The sequence below is a fragment of the Odocoileus virginianus genome, chromosome 4, assembly GCF_023699985.2.
Source record: "Odocoileus virginianus isolate 20LAN1187 ecotype Illinois chromosome 4, Ovbor_1.2, whole genome shotgun sequence".
NCBI classification, from domain to species: domain Eukaryota; kingdom Metazoa; phylum Chordata; class Mammalia; order Artiodactyla; family Cervidae; genus Odocoileus; species Odocoileus virginianus.
In genome coordinates, this window is record NC_069677.1 from 77,429,386 (window position 1) to 77,448,811 (window position 19,426).

Genomic DNA, 19,426 nt, shown 5'->3' on the forward strand with positions numbered 1-19,426 from the left:
TGTGCTTTTTTGTCTTTTCTTTAAAAAAAAAAAAAAAAGAGAGACTTCTTATATTCTCTTTCAGAGCTGCTTCCATGTTTTTAAGTTACAATGTAGTCTGATTCCTGATAAGGTTCTGACAGGTATGAAATGTGTATGTTTTGGGTTGACTAACTTAGACTTATTAGCTATGGAGCCGCATAGAATATTGAAATAATATAATGAGTCAGTCTTCCAAAAGATAGTGGACATGTTTCAGTTGTAGGAAAAAAAGATGTAATTTTGTATTTGAAATGTTGTCATTGGCTAATATACAATGAACTTTTGAAATCAGATTAGCAATAAAACAAAACCTTAATTTTTTAAAATCAGTTTAAGTATTGAAAACACACACATTAAAATTATAAGACTAAAGGCACATAAATCCAGAATGGGTTAGGATACTGATTATATTTAAATAATTATCTTTCTCTTTCCTTCTGTGGGTGAAGATGACTTAATAGAATTTACTACAGTTACTCTAGAATCTCCAAAAGCATTGCTGGCAGACGCCTGGCTAGCGGGTAGATGATGCATCTTCATAGCCTGCAAAGTCTCCTCAGGCTCTTTCATAACAGTAGTACTTGTTTGGTTGCTTTTTAAGACATAGCCTGACCCAAAGAGTTCCTCCATTAGATGGCTTTTCTTCTCCCTGAAAGTTTTGTCTTTTGCGTTTGTTCTGGAAGATTTAGCGAAGGAGGGTTCGTAGGCGATGGCAGGATGCTCCGGCTTCATTTCTTCCGAGTGGCTGTGGTGCTTGCCTGTGCTATGAGTGTGCCTCATGCTGCCAGCATTGGCCAGCCCGCCTGAGGCAGGAAGCCCGTGATGCAGGTTTTCGATGGCTTCTGTGAATGAATAATGCTTTCTTTGTCTGAAGGGTATTTTGATATTTGGAGCAGCATTTTTATCTGGCATATCACCCATGTCACTGATTTCTGGACTTCTTTTAAACTTGTCTTTTTCTGTATCATCTTCCTGACCACCTTCCCCTTTGGGATGGATTACTTGAATTCTTTTTGGTGGTAGTTCCTGTTCTTCTTTCACTAAAGTGGCCTTCTTTTCTTGATTTTCTGTTCTCTCTCTCTGTTGTCCAGTATTCTTCAGAGATGGTTGTGCTTCCAAATTTTGTTCTTCCTTGGCTAAATCTGTAGTAGAAAAATAGTCAATTTATTGATCTTTAAAATTAATAGATTTCTGTTTCAAGATGGCATGTTGAGCACACTTATTTACACCTCCTGACAAGCACATTAAAATGACAAAAAGGAAAGAAAAGTAATGCATACAACCCTAGAATCCAGGGAAAGATGCTATTAGCAAGTCTGATATGTTATACTTTTGTAGAACATACCAGATAAGTGAAAATTATGAAGCCAAAAGAAAACGATGTTCATAAACTTTGCCAATATATTATTAACAGATGTTCAACATCACCAGCTAGGTTGTGCCAATTAAAAAACAATGAGAGTATTTTTCACCCATCCAATTGGCAAGTAAGTTTCAGAACTGGTGAGAATATGGGGAAATGGAAACTTTTGTTCCCCATTTGTGGGTGAGTAAGCTGGTAGGTAGTTTGGATGGCAATTTGGAAGTCCCTATCAAAATGTTAGGTGAGCATGCCCTTAGACCCAACAACTTCCCTTCTAAAGGAACCAAATCCTACCAAAATATACAAAAGTGTGTCCAAGGATGTTCACTGTAGCCTGATTTAGTAAGAGTGAAACATCTGGAATATCTTTGAAAGGAGTCCTGGTTGAATCAATAGAGCAAGTGCATGCATGCTAAGTTGCTTCAGTCATGTCTAACTCTTTAGGACCCCATGAACTGTAGCCCCCCCAGGCTCCTCCATCCATGGGATTTTCCAGGAAAGAATGCTGAAGTGGGTTGCCATTTCCTACTCCGGGGGATGCTCCCGACCCAGGGACCGAGCCCAGTCTCTTATGTTTCCTGTGTTAACATTGGCAGACAGGTTCTTTACCATTAGTGCCACCTGGGAAGCCCCCAAGAATGCATGTGGCTGTGCAATCTGGGCAGTAATTACAGAGAATGAGAAGGCAGCGTGTGCTGACAGAAGAGACAACTGCAGAACACTTTCGGGCGTAGAGATGCTCTTTCCTTTGCTGCTTCATCCCCAGGCACCCAGGAAGCCATGTATGCAGTCCTAGGACCAGACCTGCGTGGGTTCTGAGGAAACAGCATGACTCCCTACCAGACACTCAGCGAGGCCATCATTTGTGAGGGGGAATGGGGACACAGTCGGGTATGCAGAGAGTTGAAATGTTTTCTCATGTGAATAAATTCTTGAATAAAATAATTTACCTACACTCTAGGAAAATGAAAAAAAAATACTAGCAGGAGAAATTAGTATGTTTCAAGAATTAATGGTGAGCCTAGAAGCCAGTCAAACATATAATTACTTCTAAATAACTGTTAATATTATGCCCTGTAACCCTTGATGAGAAGGTTAACATTTGAGACCATGGGGGGCACGTGCTTGTCTTCCACTGCCTCCCCTGGCCCGCCTGGCCCCCCTGGCCCCAGAAGTGGGTCTGCTCCCTCCTCTGCTCCAGCTGGTTCCAGCTCCAGGGGACCTTTCTGGAGGCCACAGCCCTTGTATGACCCCTCCTCTGGCCCTGGCGTCCCGGGGATATTCTGTGCCAGGAGTAGGTCATATCCTTACTGGTCTCTCCTCCTGAGCTGTCTGGACTCAACCTCATCCTCCCCTCCACCCCAGCCCCTCCCTACCCCCCTCCTTAGTCTGGACCCTCTTTTTCGTACCCATCGCCCTCCCTCACTGCAGATCTCCCCAAGGCCACAGGATCCCTAGGGTGCGGCATTTTCCCCGTGTTTGGAGCAGTCCCAGACACACAGTATATGCTCAGAAAATATTTGTCAAGCAAATGAAGAAACTTTCTAGGACAATATGTGTGTATGTTAGTTGTTCAGTGGTGTCTGACTCTTTGCGACCCCATGGACTGTAGCCCACCAGGCTCCTCTGTCCATGGGATTCTCCAGGCAAGAATACTGGACTGGGTTACCATTTCCTTCTCCAGGGGATCTTCCTGACCCAGAGACTGAACTCATGTCTCCTGCATTACAGGCGGATACTTTATCTTCTGAGCCATTACCAAAATGAACTAAAAAACAGGGGGAAAATGTAAACAGAATCAGTATTTACTGCATTGGAGCAGTGGCTTTCCAGGGGGTTCAGCCCGACCCGGGGGTTGTTTAAACTTCATTCTAAGGTCATTTGGGGACTTCCCTGGTGGTCCAGTGGCTAAGACTCTACACTCCCAATGCAGGGGGCCTGGGTTTGATTCCTGGTCAGGAAACTAGATCCTACATGCCGCAAATAAGACCCAGCACAGCCAAATAAATAAACATTACAAAAAGAAAATAAAACTTTCCTGGTGGCTCAGAATCTGCTTGCAGAGCAGGAGACCAAGGTTCAATCCCTGGGTCAGAAAGATCCCCTAGAGAAGGAAATGGCAACCCGCTGCAGTATTCTTGCCTGGAGAATCCTATGGACAGAGGAGCCTGGTAGGCTACAGTCCACTGGAGTCACAAAGAGTTGGACATATTGCAACTAAGACTTGGCATGCCAAATAAATAAACATTACCAAAAGAAAATCAAGCCACTTGGACCCCACAGCTAAGATGTGGCCTCTCCAGGCCCACTGCCCGAGGCCCTGAGGGCCCCCTGAGGGCTCCTCCCCATGGCTGCTCTTTCCTGGGGGTTGTGCTTGCCCAGCTGGGTGGAGGGTCACCCGGATGCCCCTATATCAATAATTTAACATGGAAACAATGGGGGAGTGTCTTCACCATTCTGCGGGAAAATGATCTTCAGCCTAGAGTTTTCTTTCCAGTCCATTACTAACCAAGTCTAGGGTAGAACCATGACATCCCCAGGGAAAAGCGCATGGATTTGCCTTACGTGCACCTGTTTCTCAAGAAGCCAGTAGAGTTTGTGCTCCCAGTCCAGGATGGCATTCATTACAGGAGGACACAGGGGCGTCACGGAGACCTGGTGGGGAACGGGGCAGGAACCAGCAGGAAGGGTGAGGGGAGCCCCCGGACCATAGAGGCAAAGGGCACCAGGCCCGAGGCCAAGGGCTTCGGCCTTAAGGGCTGGCGTCACTGAGACTCTGCCAGCTAACCCCCCAGCCTCTAGCGTCCTTGGTCCATACTGGCTGGCCGTGGCCTGGGGGCGGTGTCCCTCCCCCTGTGGTGTCTGCAGCCTGGGTGGGCCGAGAATGCTCCAGGGCCCAGTGCACGGGGCCTCTTCCTGCACCAGCAGAGCAGCCCTGCCACGTGTCTGGCTCTTACGGGTCCCCATCCCCCAGGACTGTGAGTGACCTTGACCCTGGCCAGGCCCTGTGCCCTCAGGGAAGCTGCAGCCAGTCTGTGTCCGGCCTGCCTGCTCTGGAATCTTTAGGGGCGGTGCTTCCCTTAATTCAGCTGGGTTTGGGTTTGAGACTCAGTTTTTCAAAACTGAATATGTTGTTTAGGATACACACAGGTTTGGGAGCTGTGGCAGAAAATGGAATATCGAGGTTGCTTTTGGTGGTGGTGATGGGGCAGGGCAAGAGTGTTATGGTTATGAAGGGCCCACAGGGTGTCCTGGGGGATGCTTATGTTCTGTTTCTTAAACAAGGTAGTGGCTACACAGGTGTTTATTTTATAACAGTTCTCTCAACTGAACACATCTGTTTTATGTATACTTTTAAACACACACACAGTACTTACAACTTAAAAAAACAAGTGTAAACGAGACTTTTACCAGTTGTTAAAATTACCTTCATATTTTCTCTTGGAATCCTCTTGGTTTCGTAGTTTGCTGACACAGGGAGTAATTGCATGGATTATTTCAATAGATTTTTCTTTATGACCATTGTTTCCTGTTGTCTTTTTGCTCTATAATTTAGAAAAGTGGCAAAAAATGATTTTTGGTGGTAGAGATAATTTTAAATTGTGTTTTATTTAATGAAAACAACTACTTTTTGTATAGAACAAGTGTGTAGAGCCTATATTTGCAAAAGTACATTTAATTAGACACCTCAAGAATTCAAATTTGCTGTACCTTAGTTGTCCAAGATGGAACATCTTCCGATTTTTGGGTTTCCTGGTGTCGCATACTTGGAAATGGAAAACTTTTCCTGTCTGCTTGTACTGACTTTGTTGAAGAAACTACAGAACAGTTACATTCATTATGTGTAAGAAGCATAACTTGCATTTGGAAGCAATGTTGATTTTAAATAGAAAATAACAACTGAAGTTGGTAATGTAATAATAAAACAAAGTATACTAGACAGTTTCTAAGATGTTCAGTAAATATCAAACATCTGCCAGTTTCACTTTCTCCTCTGCCACGTCAGCACTTTTGTGCCGTTTTGGGCTGCAGAAGTCGTGGGTATCGCAGTGGTACCCAGACAAGCAGGCACAAGGATGGGTGGGCATTGCTCTGGGTGGACACAGCGGCCCCGGCTGGCAGGAGGGGTTCAGAAGCATAGTTCTGCAGTTGTGAGAGGGGCGCCACCATGTCTCCTGCATCAGAGCTCTTGGTTATCAATGGTTAGATCGCCCACGCTAAAGTTCATGACTTCTAAATCTGGTAGCCACTTTCCTCGGAGGTTTTATCCTATTTAAATAACCCCATGTTTGATTATCATCTCTGCTGTCTGTTATTCTGGATTATAAACCAAAAGCAAAGAGATTGTTGCCTTGGAAAGTAAACACATAGTTACTTCTTCTAGCAAAATAAGAGGTCTTTCTGTTGTTCCTCTTCTTTTTTTTTTCCATTTATTTTTATTAGTTGGAGGCTAATTACTTTACATCATTACAGTAGTTTTTGTCATACATTGAAATGAATTAGCCATGGATTTACATGTATTCCCCATCCCGGTTCCCCCTCCCACCTCCCTCTCCACCCCATCCCTCTGGGTCTTCCCAGTGCACCAGGCCCGAGCACTTGTCTCATGCACCCAACCTGGGCTGGTGATCTGTTTCACCCTCTTCTTAGCAGAATCTTGCTGGACGGTCTTGTCTGTCTGGGGTGGGGTGGGGAGGGGAGTGAGTAAGTACAGCCCTGTTTTGAAGGCAAAGGTACTACTGATCCCCTGGAAAAAGGAATGGCAACCCACTTCGGTATTCTTGCCTGGGAAATCTCATGGACAGAGGAGCCTGGCGGGCTACATACAGTCCACGGGGTCACAAAGGGTTGGACACAACTGAACGACTAAACACAAACACAACACAGCAATAGAAAGGTACAAAGATGGTAATCATAACCCTATATGCAAAACAGAAAAAGAGACTCAGATGTATAGAACAGACTTGTGGACTCTGGGAGAAGGCGAGGGTGGGATGTTTCAAGAGAACAGCATTGAAACATGTATATTATCTAGGGTGAAACAGATCACCAGCCCAGGTTGGATGCATGAGACAAGTGCTCGGGCCTGGTGCACTGGGAAGACCCAGAGGAATTGGGTGGAGAGGGAGGTGGGAGGGGGGACTGGGATGGGGAATACATGTAAATCCATGGCTAATTCATTTCAATGTATAACAAAAACTACTGTAATGATGTAAAGTAATTAGCCTCCAACTAATAAAAATAAATGGAAAAAAAAAAGAAAGGTACAAACTAATGATAATAGCACAACACAGATGAGTCTCAAACACACTCTGCTGAACAAGAGAAGACAGCTACAAAAGAGGACCTGCTGTGTAATCCCACTTGTGAGTCTGTAGAACAGGCAAACTGAGCAACTGTGGCTGAGGGGAGGTCAGAGGCGGCTTTGGGCTGGGGCTGGAGGGTCCCTCACCTGACTGCCAGGGGCAAGGGCACCTCCTGAGGAGATGGCCACATTCTGCATCTATACAGAGGTGGTGGCTACATGGGTATAAGCACGTGCCAAAACCCACTGGACTGCACACTTACAGTGGGTGCACTGCATTGAGGTGTATGCATACCCAGTCGTGTCTGACTCTTAGCGACCCCATGAACTGTAGCCTGCCAGGCTCCTCTGTCCATGGGATTTCCCAGGCAAGAATACTGGAGTGGGTTTGCCATTTCCTTCTCCAGGGGATCTTCCTGACCCAGGGATGGAACCTGCCTCTCCTTTGTCTCTTGCACTGGCAGGTGGATTTACCACTGAGCAACCCAGGAAACCCACTGTATTGAGGTGAGAGTGTTAGTTGCTCAGTCGTGTCCCACTCTTTGCAACCCAAGGGCTGTACTTGCCAGGCTCCTCTGTCCATGAAATTCTCCAGGCAATAATACTGTAGTGGGTTGCCATTCCCAACCCAGGGGTCAAACTCTGGTCTCCTGCATTGCAGGCAGATTTTTTACCATCTGAACCAAAGGTACCTAAATAAAGTTAACCTTAAAAATCTACACAGGGTCTTCCCTGGTGGTCCAGTGAGTGGTTAGGACTTGGTACTTCTATTGCAGGGGGTGTGGGTTCCATTTCTGGTCTGGGAACTAGGATCTTGCATGCCATGAGGTTCTGCCAAAAAAAAAAAAAAAAAACCAAACAAAAAACAAAACAAAACAAAAAATCCACACACTGGATGACAGATCTACCTAGAAAGTTCAGTATTTGGCGGACATTTTGCATCAAACTGAAAGTTATCCTCTCATTCACCCAAGTGAGGACAAAAAGGACTGAGCCGATGATGGGGAGAAGGAATGCATTTCTGTTTTCTTCTAGCTGTTTCAACCATGTGGCAGTTTCATTATTCTATATTATGTTTCAGTGCCTAATAAAATGATTTTTTAAAAAATAGACTTTTGGACTCTGTGGGAGAAGGTGAGGGTGGGATGATTTGAGAGAATACCATTGAAACATGTATATTACCATATGTGAAACAGATCACCAGTCCAGGTTTGACGCATGAGACAGGGTGCTCAGGGCTGGTGCACTGGGACGACCCTGAGGGATGGGATGAGGGGGAGGTGGGAGGGGGGTTCAGGATAGGGAGGGGACACATGTACACCCATGGCTGATTCATGTGAATGTATGGCAAAAACCACTACAATATTATAATTAGCCTCCAATTAAAATAAATAAATTAATTAAAAAAATGTCCATTATCTTGATATTAGTTAGGGAAATTTGACTACATACTTTAAAACAGATTTCAAGCAAAAATAATTGAAACACACTTTACCTTTTGGATAATCTTCTTTGTCGTGTAAATTTCTGAGTATCCGGTTAGTATAGATGTTTCTAATTTCAAGCTCTCGATCCTTCTCCTATAAAGAACCACAATACAAATATTTCTATAAGTGTTTACTTTTATCAACCTTCATTTCCTGTAAAAAACTATTTAATGTGAGGAGCTTGGTAAGCTCCAGCAGAAACAAAAATTGGCCATATCATCGTATATCATTCCCAACATAAAAAATATTTTTAAAAAATATTTATTTATTTTGGCCATGCTGGGTCTTAGTTGTGGCATGTGGGATCTTGTTCCCTGACTGGGGATTAAACCTGGGTCCCTTGCTTTGGGGAGTCTTAGCTACTGGACCACCAGGGAAGTCCCCCAAAAGCACTAGCTTTTAAACAGTGTGATAAACCATTGTGACTCAGACAATATTTTGAAGAGTTTGCAGGCCAAATTCTTTCACAGTATTTTTTTCTGTTCCCTGGGTCTGCGCCAAGAAGTTTACTGTTCTTTGTGGTGCAGTGCAGTGGCCACTAGCCGTGTTGTTCCTTGGATTGAGTAGAATTAAAAATACTCAGTTCTCAGAGTCACATGACTGTGTTGTGGGTGCTCAGTCCTGCGTGTGAGTGGTGACCACAGGGCTGGACAGTGAGCGAGAGAACACTGTCCTCATCACAGAAACTTCTCTCTGCACAGCCAGCACAGGGTGGGTGGGGCCTGGAACAAAAACACTGCTCTTTAGCTTGAGATTTCAGCGCTGACTTTTTAAGTCTTGGCAACACAGAAGGTTTGACACCCTGGTTTGCTGAGAAAAATTGAAGTACGGTTGATGTATAATATTATATAAGTTACAGGTGTAGCATAGTGATCACAAGTTTTAAAGGTTACACTCCTTATTGTAAAATATTGGCTATATTCCCCATATTGTACTGTATTTCCCTGTAGCTTAGTTTATATCTAATAGCTTGAACCTTTTACTTTCCTACCCCTATAGTACCCCTCTACCTCGCCCTTCCCATTGCTAACCACAAGTTTGTTCTCTATACTCATGAGTCTGCTTCTTTTTTATTATATTCACTAGGTTGTTGTATTTTTTAGACTCCACATTTAAGTGATATCATACAGTATTTGTCTTTCTCTGTTTGACTTATTTCACTTGATATAATACCTCCCAAGTTAGGCCATACTTTAAAAGTCAGTTTTGTAAGAAGCAAGTGAGACTTTAAAATGAATTTATGTGTATATAAAGTAGATAAGCAACAAGGATTTACTGTATAACTCAGGCAATAATATTTAAGATCTTATAATAACCTACAATGGAAAATAACCTGAAAAAATATAACTGAACCACTTTCTACCTGAAACTAACATAATATTGTAAATCAACTATGCTTCAAAAAAACAAAATGAATTTATGGGCCACTAAAATTATTTGAAATATTTTAATAAGTTAATTCTTTAATCCAAAAATTTATTTTGGGTTCCACTAAATTGTTGAGGCTGAAACTCCAATACTTTGGCCACCGGATATAAAGAGCTGACTCATTGGAAAAGACCCTGATGCTGGGAAAGATTGAGGGCAGGAGGAGAATGGGATGACAGAGGATGAGATGGTGGGATGGCATCATCGACTCGATGGACATGGGTTTGGGGGGACTCCGGGAGTTGGTGATGGACAGGGAGGCCTGGCGTGCTGCGGTTCATGGGGTTGCAAAGAGTTAGACATGACTGAGTGACTGAACTGAAATGAAAGTGTTAACAAGGTATAATAATATTACTTCATGTGATGAGATAAAAAATGATAACAGAAGTCTTGTAAATAGAGTTAATTTTTCTAATTATAGTGCATATTCATCAGGCTGTTAACTCATTCTAATAATTTCTGTTCCTAGGGGAAAAACTTAATTTGAGAAAGCTATTCTTTAAGTAATTTAAAGATATATTAGGCAGTGGCCACAGGACTGGAAAAGGTCAGTTTTCATTTCAGTTCCCGATAAGGGCAATGCCAAAGAATGTAAAAATTATGGTACATCTGCACTTATTTCACAAGCTAGCAAGGTGATGCTCAAGATCCTTCAAGCCAGACTTCAACAGTACATGAACCAAGAATTTCCAGATGTACAAGCTGGATTTAGGAAAGGCAGAAGAACCAGAGATCAACTGGCTGACAACATCCATTGGATCATAAAAAAGCAAGGGAATTCCAGAAAAACATCTACTTCTGCTTCACTGACTATGCTAAAGCATTTGACTGTGTGGATCACAACAAACTGTGGGAATTCTTAAAGAGATGGGAATACCAGACCACCTTACCTGTCTCCTGTGAAACCTATATGCAGGTCAGGAAGAAACAGTTAGAATCAGATATGGAACAATAGACTGGTTCAAAATTGGGAAAGGAGTATGTCAAGGCCGCATATTGTTCCCTGCTTATTTAACTTATATTCAGAGTATGTAATGTGAAATGCCAAGCTGGACGGAGCTCAAAGCTGGAATCAAGGTTGCTGGGAGAAATATCAATAACCTCAGATATGCAGATGACACCACTCTTATGGCAGAAAGCAAAGAGGAACTAAAGAGCCTCCTGATGAAAGTGAAAGAGGAGAGTGAAAAAGCTGGCTTAAAACTCAACATTCAAAAAACTAAGATCATGGCGTCTGGTCCCATTAGTTCATGGAAAAGAGACAGGGAGGGAAACAATGCAAACAGTGACACACTCTATTTTCTTGGCTCCAAAATCACTGCAGATGGTAACTGCAGCCGTGAAATTAAAAGACGCTTGCTTCTCGGAAGAAAAGCTATAAGAAACCTAGGCAGTGTATTAAAAAGCAGAGACATCACTTTGTGGACAAAGGCTGATGTTGAAGCTGAAACTCCAATACTTTGGCCACCTGATGCGAAGAACTGACTCATTTGAAAAGACCCTGATGCTGGGAAAGATAGAAGACAGGAGGAGAAGGGGACAACAGAGGATGAGATGGTTGGATGGCATCACTGACTCAGTGGACATGAGTTTGAGCAAACTCCAGGAGTTGGTGATGGACAGGGAGGCCTGGTGTGCTGCAGTCCATGGGATTGCAGAGTCAGACATGACTGAGTGACTGAACTGAACTGAATTGTCCATATAGTCAAAGCTATGGTTTTTCTGGTAGTCATGTACAGATGTGAGAGTTGTATCATAAAGAAGCCTGAGCACAAAAGAACTGATGCTTTTGAATTGTCGTGTTGGAGAAAACTCTTGAGAATCCCTTGGAGTGCAAGGAGATCAAACCAGTCAATCATAAAGGAAATCAGTCCTGAATATTCACTGAAAGGACTGATGCTGAAGCTGAGACTCCAATACTTTGGCCACCTGATGGGAAGAGCCGACTTATTGGAAGAGACCCTGATGCTAGAAAAGATGAAGGCAAGAAGAGAATGGGGCAACAGAGGATGAGATTGTGGGTTGGCATCATCGACCCAATGGACATGAGTTTGAGCAATTCCGGGAGATAGTGTAGGACAAGGAAGCCTCATGTGCTGCAGTTCATGGGGTTACAAAGAGTCAGACATGACTGAACAACAACAGCTCTGATATTTTTGGAAGCTGAATTTCACAAGTTTTGGTACATTTTGCTTTTTAAAAAAGTACCTTAAGTTTTTGTTGAAGGTGTTTTACTTCCATCTGCAGAGTCTTTGTGGCAGCCTGAGCTGCTAAGGTCTTCCGGTTCTCAAAGGTCAGCTGCCGAGTAAAGGCTTTATGGTTCAGCCTCAATTGTTTCTCCAAGCTCTGAAAACAGTACATATTTCAGCTCTTTGTGACCAGTGTAATATTATACAAAACTTCTACTGTAGTGAAACTAATTACATTTATGAAAACTTCAAGATTTTAATACAATTTTAGTGGGGAGAACACATATTAGAACTAAAAATTATCATACACACACAGAGAGGCACAAAGCCCAAAAATCTCAGATCCCAACTCTAGAGAATAAATATCATGTTTACAGTCTGATATTTTTTACACTCTGGAATTTGATTAAAAAAATTTTTTTTTTGGAACAGAGCCTGAAAATCAATAAGTATAATCAGTGTTACACTTTCAAACTAAACCTAAGCAATTGTGTTGAAATGAAGTATTATGCTAACTTGGCATAGTGCACTCTGTGAAAATCTTTCAAGCATCTCTTGCTGAAAGGTTTACCAGCATCAGTGCAGATCATGATTCAGGGACTGTGATTCTCAGATAACCGAGACTGGAAATTATGCTGGGGCCTCACAGAGCCACACCCGTGTGAATGGGTTATATGTGAGACAGTGAAATGACTGACTTATTACAGCACGATAACCTTCTATAAAAATGCAGGATTTACTATTGCATATTCACCTTTCTGAAATGAGACCTGTTTTACTGGAGAACTATTTGAGCAGGACTTTAATAGGAGGTTGGCCTAAAGACCTTTTCTTTCCTTTTTTACCATAAAGTTTCCCTTTATGGATTCCCTCATTATAACATTTCTCATTAAAGTGTAAAATATGGTAAACTAATGGGATTGAAATGAAATAATCTTTAAAATCACACTTTCTAAAATATTAACATTAAAAAAATACCTACATGTTTTGTCTCACAAATGTTTTCCCCCCACCAAATGCCCTAAAATTAAATGAAATCTCCTATATGACCAAGTGCTCCTGATAAGAAAATAGCTAAGTAGTTCTTGAATTCTTTTTGGTTTTGGTTGTAGTATAGAGACATGAGCTACTTAAACATATGTGTAAAAATATGTATATGAGATACAAATACATGTACTTTCACATGACAGATAGATGCTAAGATGGATTCAATGCTACCTGAAATGCCAAACATTAGAATCTTGGTACACTATTTACATCAGTAAAAAAGGAGGTGCCTCATTATGTCCTGTAGCTCACATATCCATTTTATGTGAGAAAATTCTCTTTGAAAATAGAGGAGGGTTTTTTACCAAGAAGGAAAGAAATAACTGAGAAGTGGCTGAAATGAACTTAATGTCTTATTATTTCAAGTAAATACTTGTCTACTTCATGAACGATTTCTACTTCATAGAAAATACTTGTCTCTCACCATTAAGGAATTTGAAAGAGTAAGTTAAGTCCATTTGTGTCCATTCCATTTTGTGTCCATAGAGACCAAAACCACTTAATTTAAAATAGGCAGAACTCTCAGTGTGATCAGTGTTCTGCCAAATCACCCCTTGTAATCCCAAGCTTTTGACCACCATGCACCCTTCAGGAATACCAACCTATCCATTCCTTCAGTGATTTACATTCCTTTTCCCTATCTGTCTTCAGGAATATTACCGAGAAAAATGTTCTGTTTCCAGGACACGGGTCTTTGTGGTAATGACTGGACAGATGGATGAGGTAGAGAACAAGGAAGGGGGTGAGGAGATGCACTTACAGTTTAGGGAAGTGATCTCTTCAGAAGCAGCTTGGAGCAGAGGCTCACTTTCTAAGAGAGGTTTCCCACAACACAGGACAACACACCGCCCTTCAGCATGTGAACAGACTCCCCTAACCCTGGTCGCCAGACTGCCTTAGAGAATGGTCATTTCCAGATAAATGAGCCCTACTGTAACCGAGCAGGATGCTACAGGGCTTTTCTGGAACAGGGACCCCTCCCTACCACATGTCCTCCATCTGCCTCCTGTCTTTAGAAAAACTTTAGCCTCCTACAACTTGCTTGAGTTCCAAGGAGCAAATTTAATCAGAGAAGTGAGAAGATGCAGAAAGAAATGAAAATAGTAAAGTAAGACAATTTGTTTCCCTGGTGGCTCAGATGTAAAGAAGCTGCCTGAAATGCAGGAGACCCAGGTTTGATCCCTAAGTCAGGAAGATACCTTGGAGAAGGGAATGGCTACCCACACCAGTATTCTTGACTGGAAAATCCCATAGACAGAGGAGCCTGGCGGGCTATAGTCCACGGGGTAGCAAAGAGTTGGACATGACTGAGTGACTAAACACAGCACAAGACAAAATAATAATAGTTAAGCTATTAAAGTTAAGAACTTTTAGTTCCTCCTCAAGGGCTATAGGTAATATTCTGATCCATGTCCTGTGAGCTGTTTTGGAGATACTGAACCCCCACCAGGTGGAAGAAGTTTAACTGCATGCTGCCCACAAGCATGTAGACCCCAGACTGGTTGGAACCAGAACATTGATGATGTTGACTCCTGAATACCTCACCACCAACCAGTCAGAGGAATGTCCATGAACTGATCACATAACACAAAAACCCCCAACCTTGTCTTTAAAAATTTTCCCCTGAAAGCCACTGGGGGAGTTCAGGCGTTTTGATCACTAACTACCTGGACTCCTTGCTTGGCATTTGCAATAAACGCCGTGCTTTCCTTTAGCACCTCAGCACAGTGTCAGTAGACTGACTTTGCTGCCCGTGGACGAGTGGACCTGAGTTAGGTTGGGTGACACAGACACAGGAGGAGCCCTGGATCAGTCCACAACAAGAGGGGCTGTTTCCGTCTCTCCTGAGCACCTCCCCTTCCCTGCACCCACCCCATCCCCACCGAACACCACCATCCGTGTGCTCAGCCCAGTAGAGCTTCATTCCTCAGGCAAGTATGATGAATGCACACCCTCTCCAGATTGATTTTGGAACCTTAACATTTTTAGGCCTCTGAAGTACAGACCTGTATCTTTTCGTCGTTTGCCTCCATCTTTGCTGTAAGAATGGACAATCTCTGAGTGAGCTCTTCCCTCTCTGCAAGACTCTTGTCTTCAGAAATCTTCTGCAGGGCCTGCAAGGCATCTTTTGTCCTCAGCAGCTCACCGTCCGTCTCTCTCAGCTTCCTCGACACGGCTCTTTCCTTTCCCTGGGATTTCCTGAGGAGCTGTCTTAAATTTTTCACTTCGTTCTGATGTTTGGCCATAATTTGAGGTAGATTATTTTGTGAATTCTCATATTTTCCTATAGCTTTCAAGTGCTTAAGCTGGACTTGTTTCAGAAATTGGTTTTCTATGACTGTGGCCTCTACTTTGTGGTGCAGATCAGCTAACTCATTCTTCAGTTCTTTGATCTTATGAAGCCTCGCTGACAGGATGCGGTGGGCCATGGCATCACGTCGCTGGGCAGCGACACGGATATGAGAGTTGAGAAATGGTACGTTCCATCTGTGCTTTTTTCCAACCGAGATTTCCTTCTGGCCTGTGTAAGAAGATAATCCAGTTGGTTACTATAGTCATACATATGTGCTTAGTTGCTTAGTCACGTGTGACTCTTTGTGATCCTATGGACTGTAGCCCGCCAGGCTCCTCTATCCATGGGGATTCTCCAGGTAAGAATATTAGAGTGGGTAGCCTATCCCTTCTCCAGGGGCTCTTCCTGACCCAGGAATCAAACCAGGGTCTCCTGCATTGCAGATGGATTCTTTACAAGCTGAGTTACCAGGGAAGCCCAATCATATGCATATAGATATGTAAGTATGCAGGTATCTGTAATACCCACGCCCCCCTCCCCCCCACTCCCACACACATATACACATACACATGCAAGGTAGAAGGGGAAGGAACTAACACTGAGTGAATATTCATGCTTTAGGCTAGGTACTTTATATCTAGCTATCTCATTTAATGCAATCCTTTAAGGTCAGTAGTAGTCCATTTTATAGCTGGAGATTATAAGTCATGTGTCCATGGTTACATAACCACAAAGTGACATAAAAGAAATTGAAATCAGGTCTTCTCTGACTCTAAAACCCGTACTTACTTCTATATAAAAGGTAAACTAAAAACCATAAGAATAAATAGCATTTACCAAGCATTTTCCATATGTGAAGCATTGAATTAAATGCTTTATGTAATAGATTATCTGATCTAATTCTGCCAACAAAATGTTATGAGGCAACTAGAGGGTAACATTAGAGCCAAGAGTTATATATGAAGGTCTCATAGATTTAAAAAGCTGTTTAAAGAGCCATTAAATTGCTTAGAGAATTCATATAAGTATTCTATCTCTCAATATATCTAACATAGGCAGTTTTTCCTTTGTTGCTCTTGGCTGGGCACTCAATTAACCAGTTAGACGGTTTGTGCTCAGGAAACTATTTTGATCAAAAAGCATCTAAATGATATTACACCAAACTCATATAACTGAATTTGCATATGTCAAGTGCATGTGTGTAACATTATTGTATTATCATCCCATTTTATTTTTTAAGTTAATTTTCATTGAAGTATAGCTGCTTTACAAGGTTGTGTTAGTTTCTGCTATACTGAAAAGTGAATCAGCTATATGTGTACCTACATCCCTTCTCCCTTGGATTTCCTTCTCATTTAGGTCACCACAGAGCTCTGAGTAGAATTCCCTATGTAGCATGTTCTCATTAGTTATCTATTTCATATATGGTATCCGTAGTGTCTATTACCCCATTTTAATGATGATGCGTATCAATGGGCACACAGCTCGTAGGTGGTGAAACAGACCCAGGTCTGTGTGCCTTTGCCACTTCCCCACAGGTATGTGCGTTTCTATGATATTCATGTGTGCATCTGTGTATGTACACATGTGTGTGCCTGTATACATATCAGTATACCTATATTCTGATAAAGAGCAGTTGGAACTGGATTCTAGAATCTAAAAATGTATGATTCTCATCCTGCAGAGAGAAAGGCTCTTAGTGGCCAGTGTCACTGGGGTCCTAGCCCTGAGCTACTGGCCCAAGTGAGGACACATTGTTTGAGACACGGCTCAGTGTGCTTGGTCTAGTGGTGGGAAAGGCAATTCTGCCTGTGATGGAAACCACAAGCCAGCAGAGACAGAGGACACTTTCTGGGGATAAAGCATGTGGATCTTGGATATGACAGACCACACAGATTTCACAGTGACCACACTATCTGTTTCCCAGGTGGTTCAGTAATAAAGAATCTGCCTGCAAATGCAGGAGATGCAAGAGACATAGGTTTGATCACGAGGTTGGGAAGATCCCCTGGAGGAGGAAATAGCAACTCTCTCCAGTATTTTTGCCTGGAGAATCCTCATGGACAGAGGAACCTGGCAGGCTATAGTCCATATCGGAGCCGCAAAGAGTCAAACGCGACTGAGCGACTAGCACTTTCCTTTTTTTAAAGCTGAATGGTTAAGCTACTCTTAAGGTACCTAGTTGTTAAACCACTAAGCTAAAACACTTAAATTAATTCACCAAAAACATGTATATCTAGGTCCATAGTTAGTAAAAAGGGGACTCTTATTACTCAAGACTAGTCACGCCTTCCCAGTACAAAGAGTGAAATAAGCTCTTTGAACAGACCTAAGCCCTACTCCTGCTTTACTGGCCCCAACCACTCCTCTTTGCTCAGCCATTGCCCCAGGTGCACCCTCACCCCCATCCTCCTTTTCAAAGCACCTCTGTCCTCCTGTCACACCGCTGCGCCCATCCTCCCTGGCCCCGTCATGGTCCTGTCTCCCTGTCTGTCATCTTCCTCTTAGTGTCACAGTCCCATTCTGTTCCTGCCGTCTGCGCCCTCAGTCTGGTTCAGGTCTGCATCCTGAGCCAGGTCCCTGCTGGTGCTGGCTCTGCCCTCTGCTGGGCCCTCTCTCTCTTCCAGGTCACCTTAAAGGGGGTGGCCCCTTCTTCCAAGGACCAGGGTAGGAAGAGGTTCAAAGGCAGGCCTTTCCCCTTCCTGTTCTCCACAGCTCCAGCATCAGTCGCAAAGTACACCTCCTCAACCCCACCTTAGGGCTTCCACCCACCTCTGCCCAAAGGCAACAGGGAAAAAGGTGTCCCGAGCAACTGAACGCAGTAAAATAACTTTTCTTTTTTGGTATACCATTTTCTCCCCCATTTTTTAAAATTCTGAGCTCAGAGCAAGTGTAGAAACCTTCATAGTTATAAAGGTCCACGGTAAAACCTTTTCATCATTGCTCAGAAATGATCAATCTTTCATACACCTACATCCATAGCCAGCTCTCACTCACCCACCAATAAGTCCTCAGTTATCTACTGTCACCTTTACACAAACCCACACACATCTTATTTTAAATTATTTTCTTGCTTCTCAGAACAACAGAGATCATGCATCAGGTAGACTAGGAGTTCTTCTGAGGCTCAGATTTGGCTATTTTCATCATTGATCCACTTCAGTGAGAGTGGATCTCAGAGAAGGTATGCCAGTTTTTTGAATGACCTTCACAAAACGTCTTGGTGGGCTTCCCAGGTGGTACTAGTGGTAAAGAACCTATTTGCCAATGCAGGAGACATAAGGAGTCTGAGGTTTGATCCCTGGGTCAGGAAGATCCCCTGGAGTAGGGCATGACAACCCCCTCCAGTATTCTTGCCTGGAGAATCCCATGGACAGAGGAGCCTGGCAGGCTACAGTCCATGGGGTCACAAAAAGTCAGACATGACTGAAGCGACTTAGCATGCAGCCATGTGCACACATGTTTTGGCGTTGTATTGACAAATCATATCAAGGAAAGGTATAACTGAAGGAGTTCTGAAAGTACATTTTTTCTGCAAAGAAAGAAATAACCACATTTTGAAAATAAAATTATAGAAATATATTGCTTGCTATTTATATTAATCTAAGTATATAAATCTCAGGTATCTAACCAGAGCAAAAATCCTGTCAAACTGAAGTTGTCATTTTATCCTTATAATTTTCCTCTACGAGATGTTTTTCTGCTATAAAATTTGCTTTTCTAAGATGAGAATTGAAAATAATCTCTGAAGCTATTATCCTTGAGTGAATTCTGGGTCTCTACTGGTGGTTCCTGATTCAGTGTTACCAGCCCCTGAGGGTCAGAGGTCTCCTTTTATATATCAGAAAGCTGAACAGAAACTGAACCTTCACTCAAGAAGGCGCTGCACTGGTTAATCATTGTGCCTTATTGGCTGAGGTTAGTTACATCTTTGTGTGCCTACTTAGTTGCTAAGTTTTGTCCCACTCTTTGTGACCCCATGGACTGCAGCCTGCCAGGCTCCTCTGTCCATGGAATTCTCCAGACAAGAATCCTGGAGTGGGTTGCCATTTCCTTCTCCAGCGGATCTTCCTGATCCAGAATTGAACCTGCATCTCCTGCATTGGCAGACAGATCCCTTACCACAAAGCCACCATGGAAGCCCAAGAATTACATTACCTGAGCATCGATTCTTTAATTACTTGCTGATTGAATTTTTTTTGGCACACATTTACACAACATGGGCTGTGAAGGAACAAAAGAATAAAAGGATACACCAAGAATATTTTTTTATCATTCTGTGACAAAGCTTGA

At 42.8% G+C, this 19,426-nt stretch overlaps 1 protein-coding gene and 2 non-coding genes across 8 annotated transcripts in view; all 3 read right to left on the reverse strand.

Moving 5' to 3' along the window:
- Positions 1 to 232: 232 nt before the first annotated feature.
- LCA5L (lebercilin LCA5 like) overlaps positions 233 to 19,426 on the reverse strand; it is a 39,923-nt gene continuing 20,729 nt past the window's right edge. For all 6 annotated transcript variants that reach the window (XM_020898888.2, XM_020898887.2, XM_020898889.2 and 3 more), the window contains 6 exons: positions 14,847 to 15,361; positions 11,813 to 11,950; positions 8,185 to 8,269; positions 5,096 to 5,202; positions 4,812 to 4,929; positions 233 to 1,163 (listed from right to left, as the gene is read on the reverse strand). In XM_020898888.2, coding sequence (XP_020754547.2) covers positions 433 to 1,163; positions 4,812 to 4,929; positions 5,096 to 5,202; positions 8,185 to 8,269; positions 11,813 to 11,950; positions 14,847 to 15,361 — 1,694 coding nt within the window. In that variant the 3' untranslated portion in view covers positions 233 to 432. The remainder of the gene's footprint in view (positions 1,164 to 4,811; positions 4,930 to 5,095; positions 5,203 to 8,184; positions 8,270 to 11,812; positions 11,951 to 14,846; positions 15,362 to 19,426) is intronic.
- LOC139034933 (small nucleolar RNA U2-30) lies at positions 18,010 to 18,079 on the reverse strand. Its single transcript, XR_011487502.1, has one exon. It is a non-coding gene; the product is annotated as a small nucleolar RNA U2-30 (small nucleolar RNA).
- LOC139034934 (small nucleolar RNA U2-19) lies at positions 18,209 to 18,288 on the reverse strand. Its single transcript, XR_011487503.1, has one exon. It is a non-coding gene; the product is annotated as a small nucleolar RNA U2-19 (small nucleolar RNA).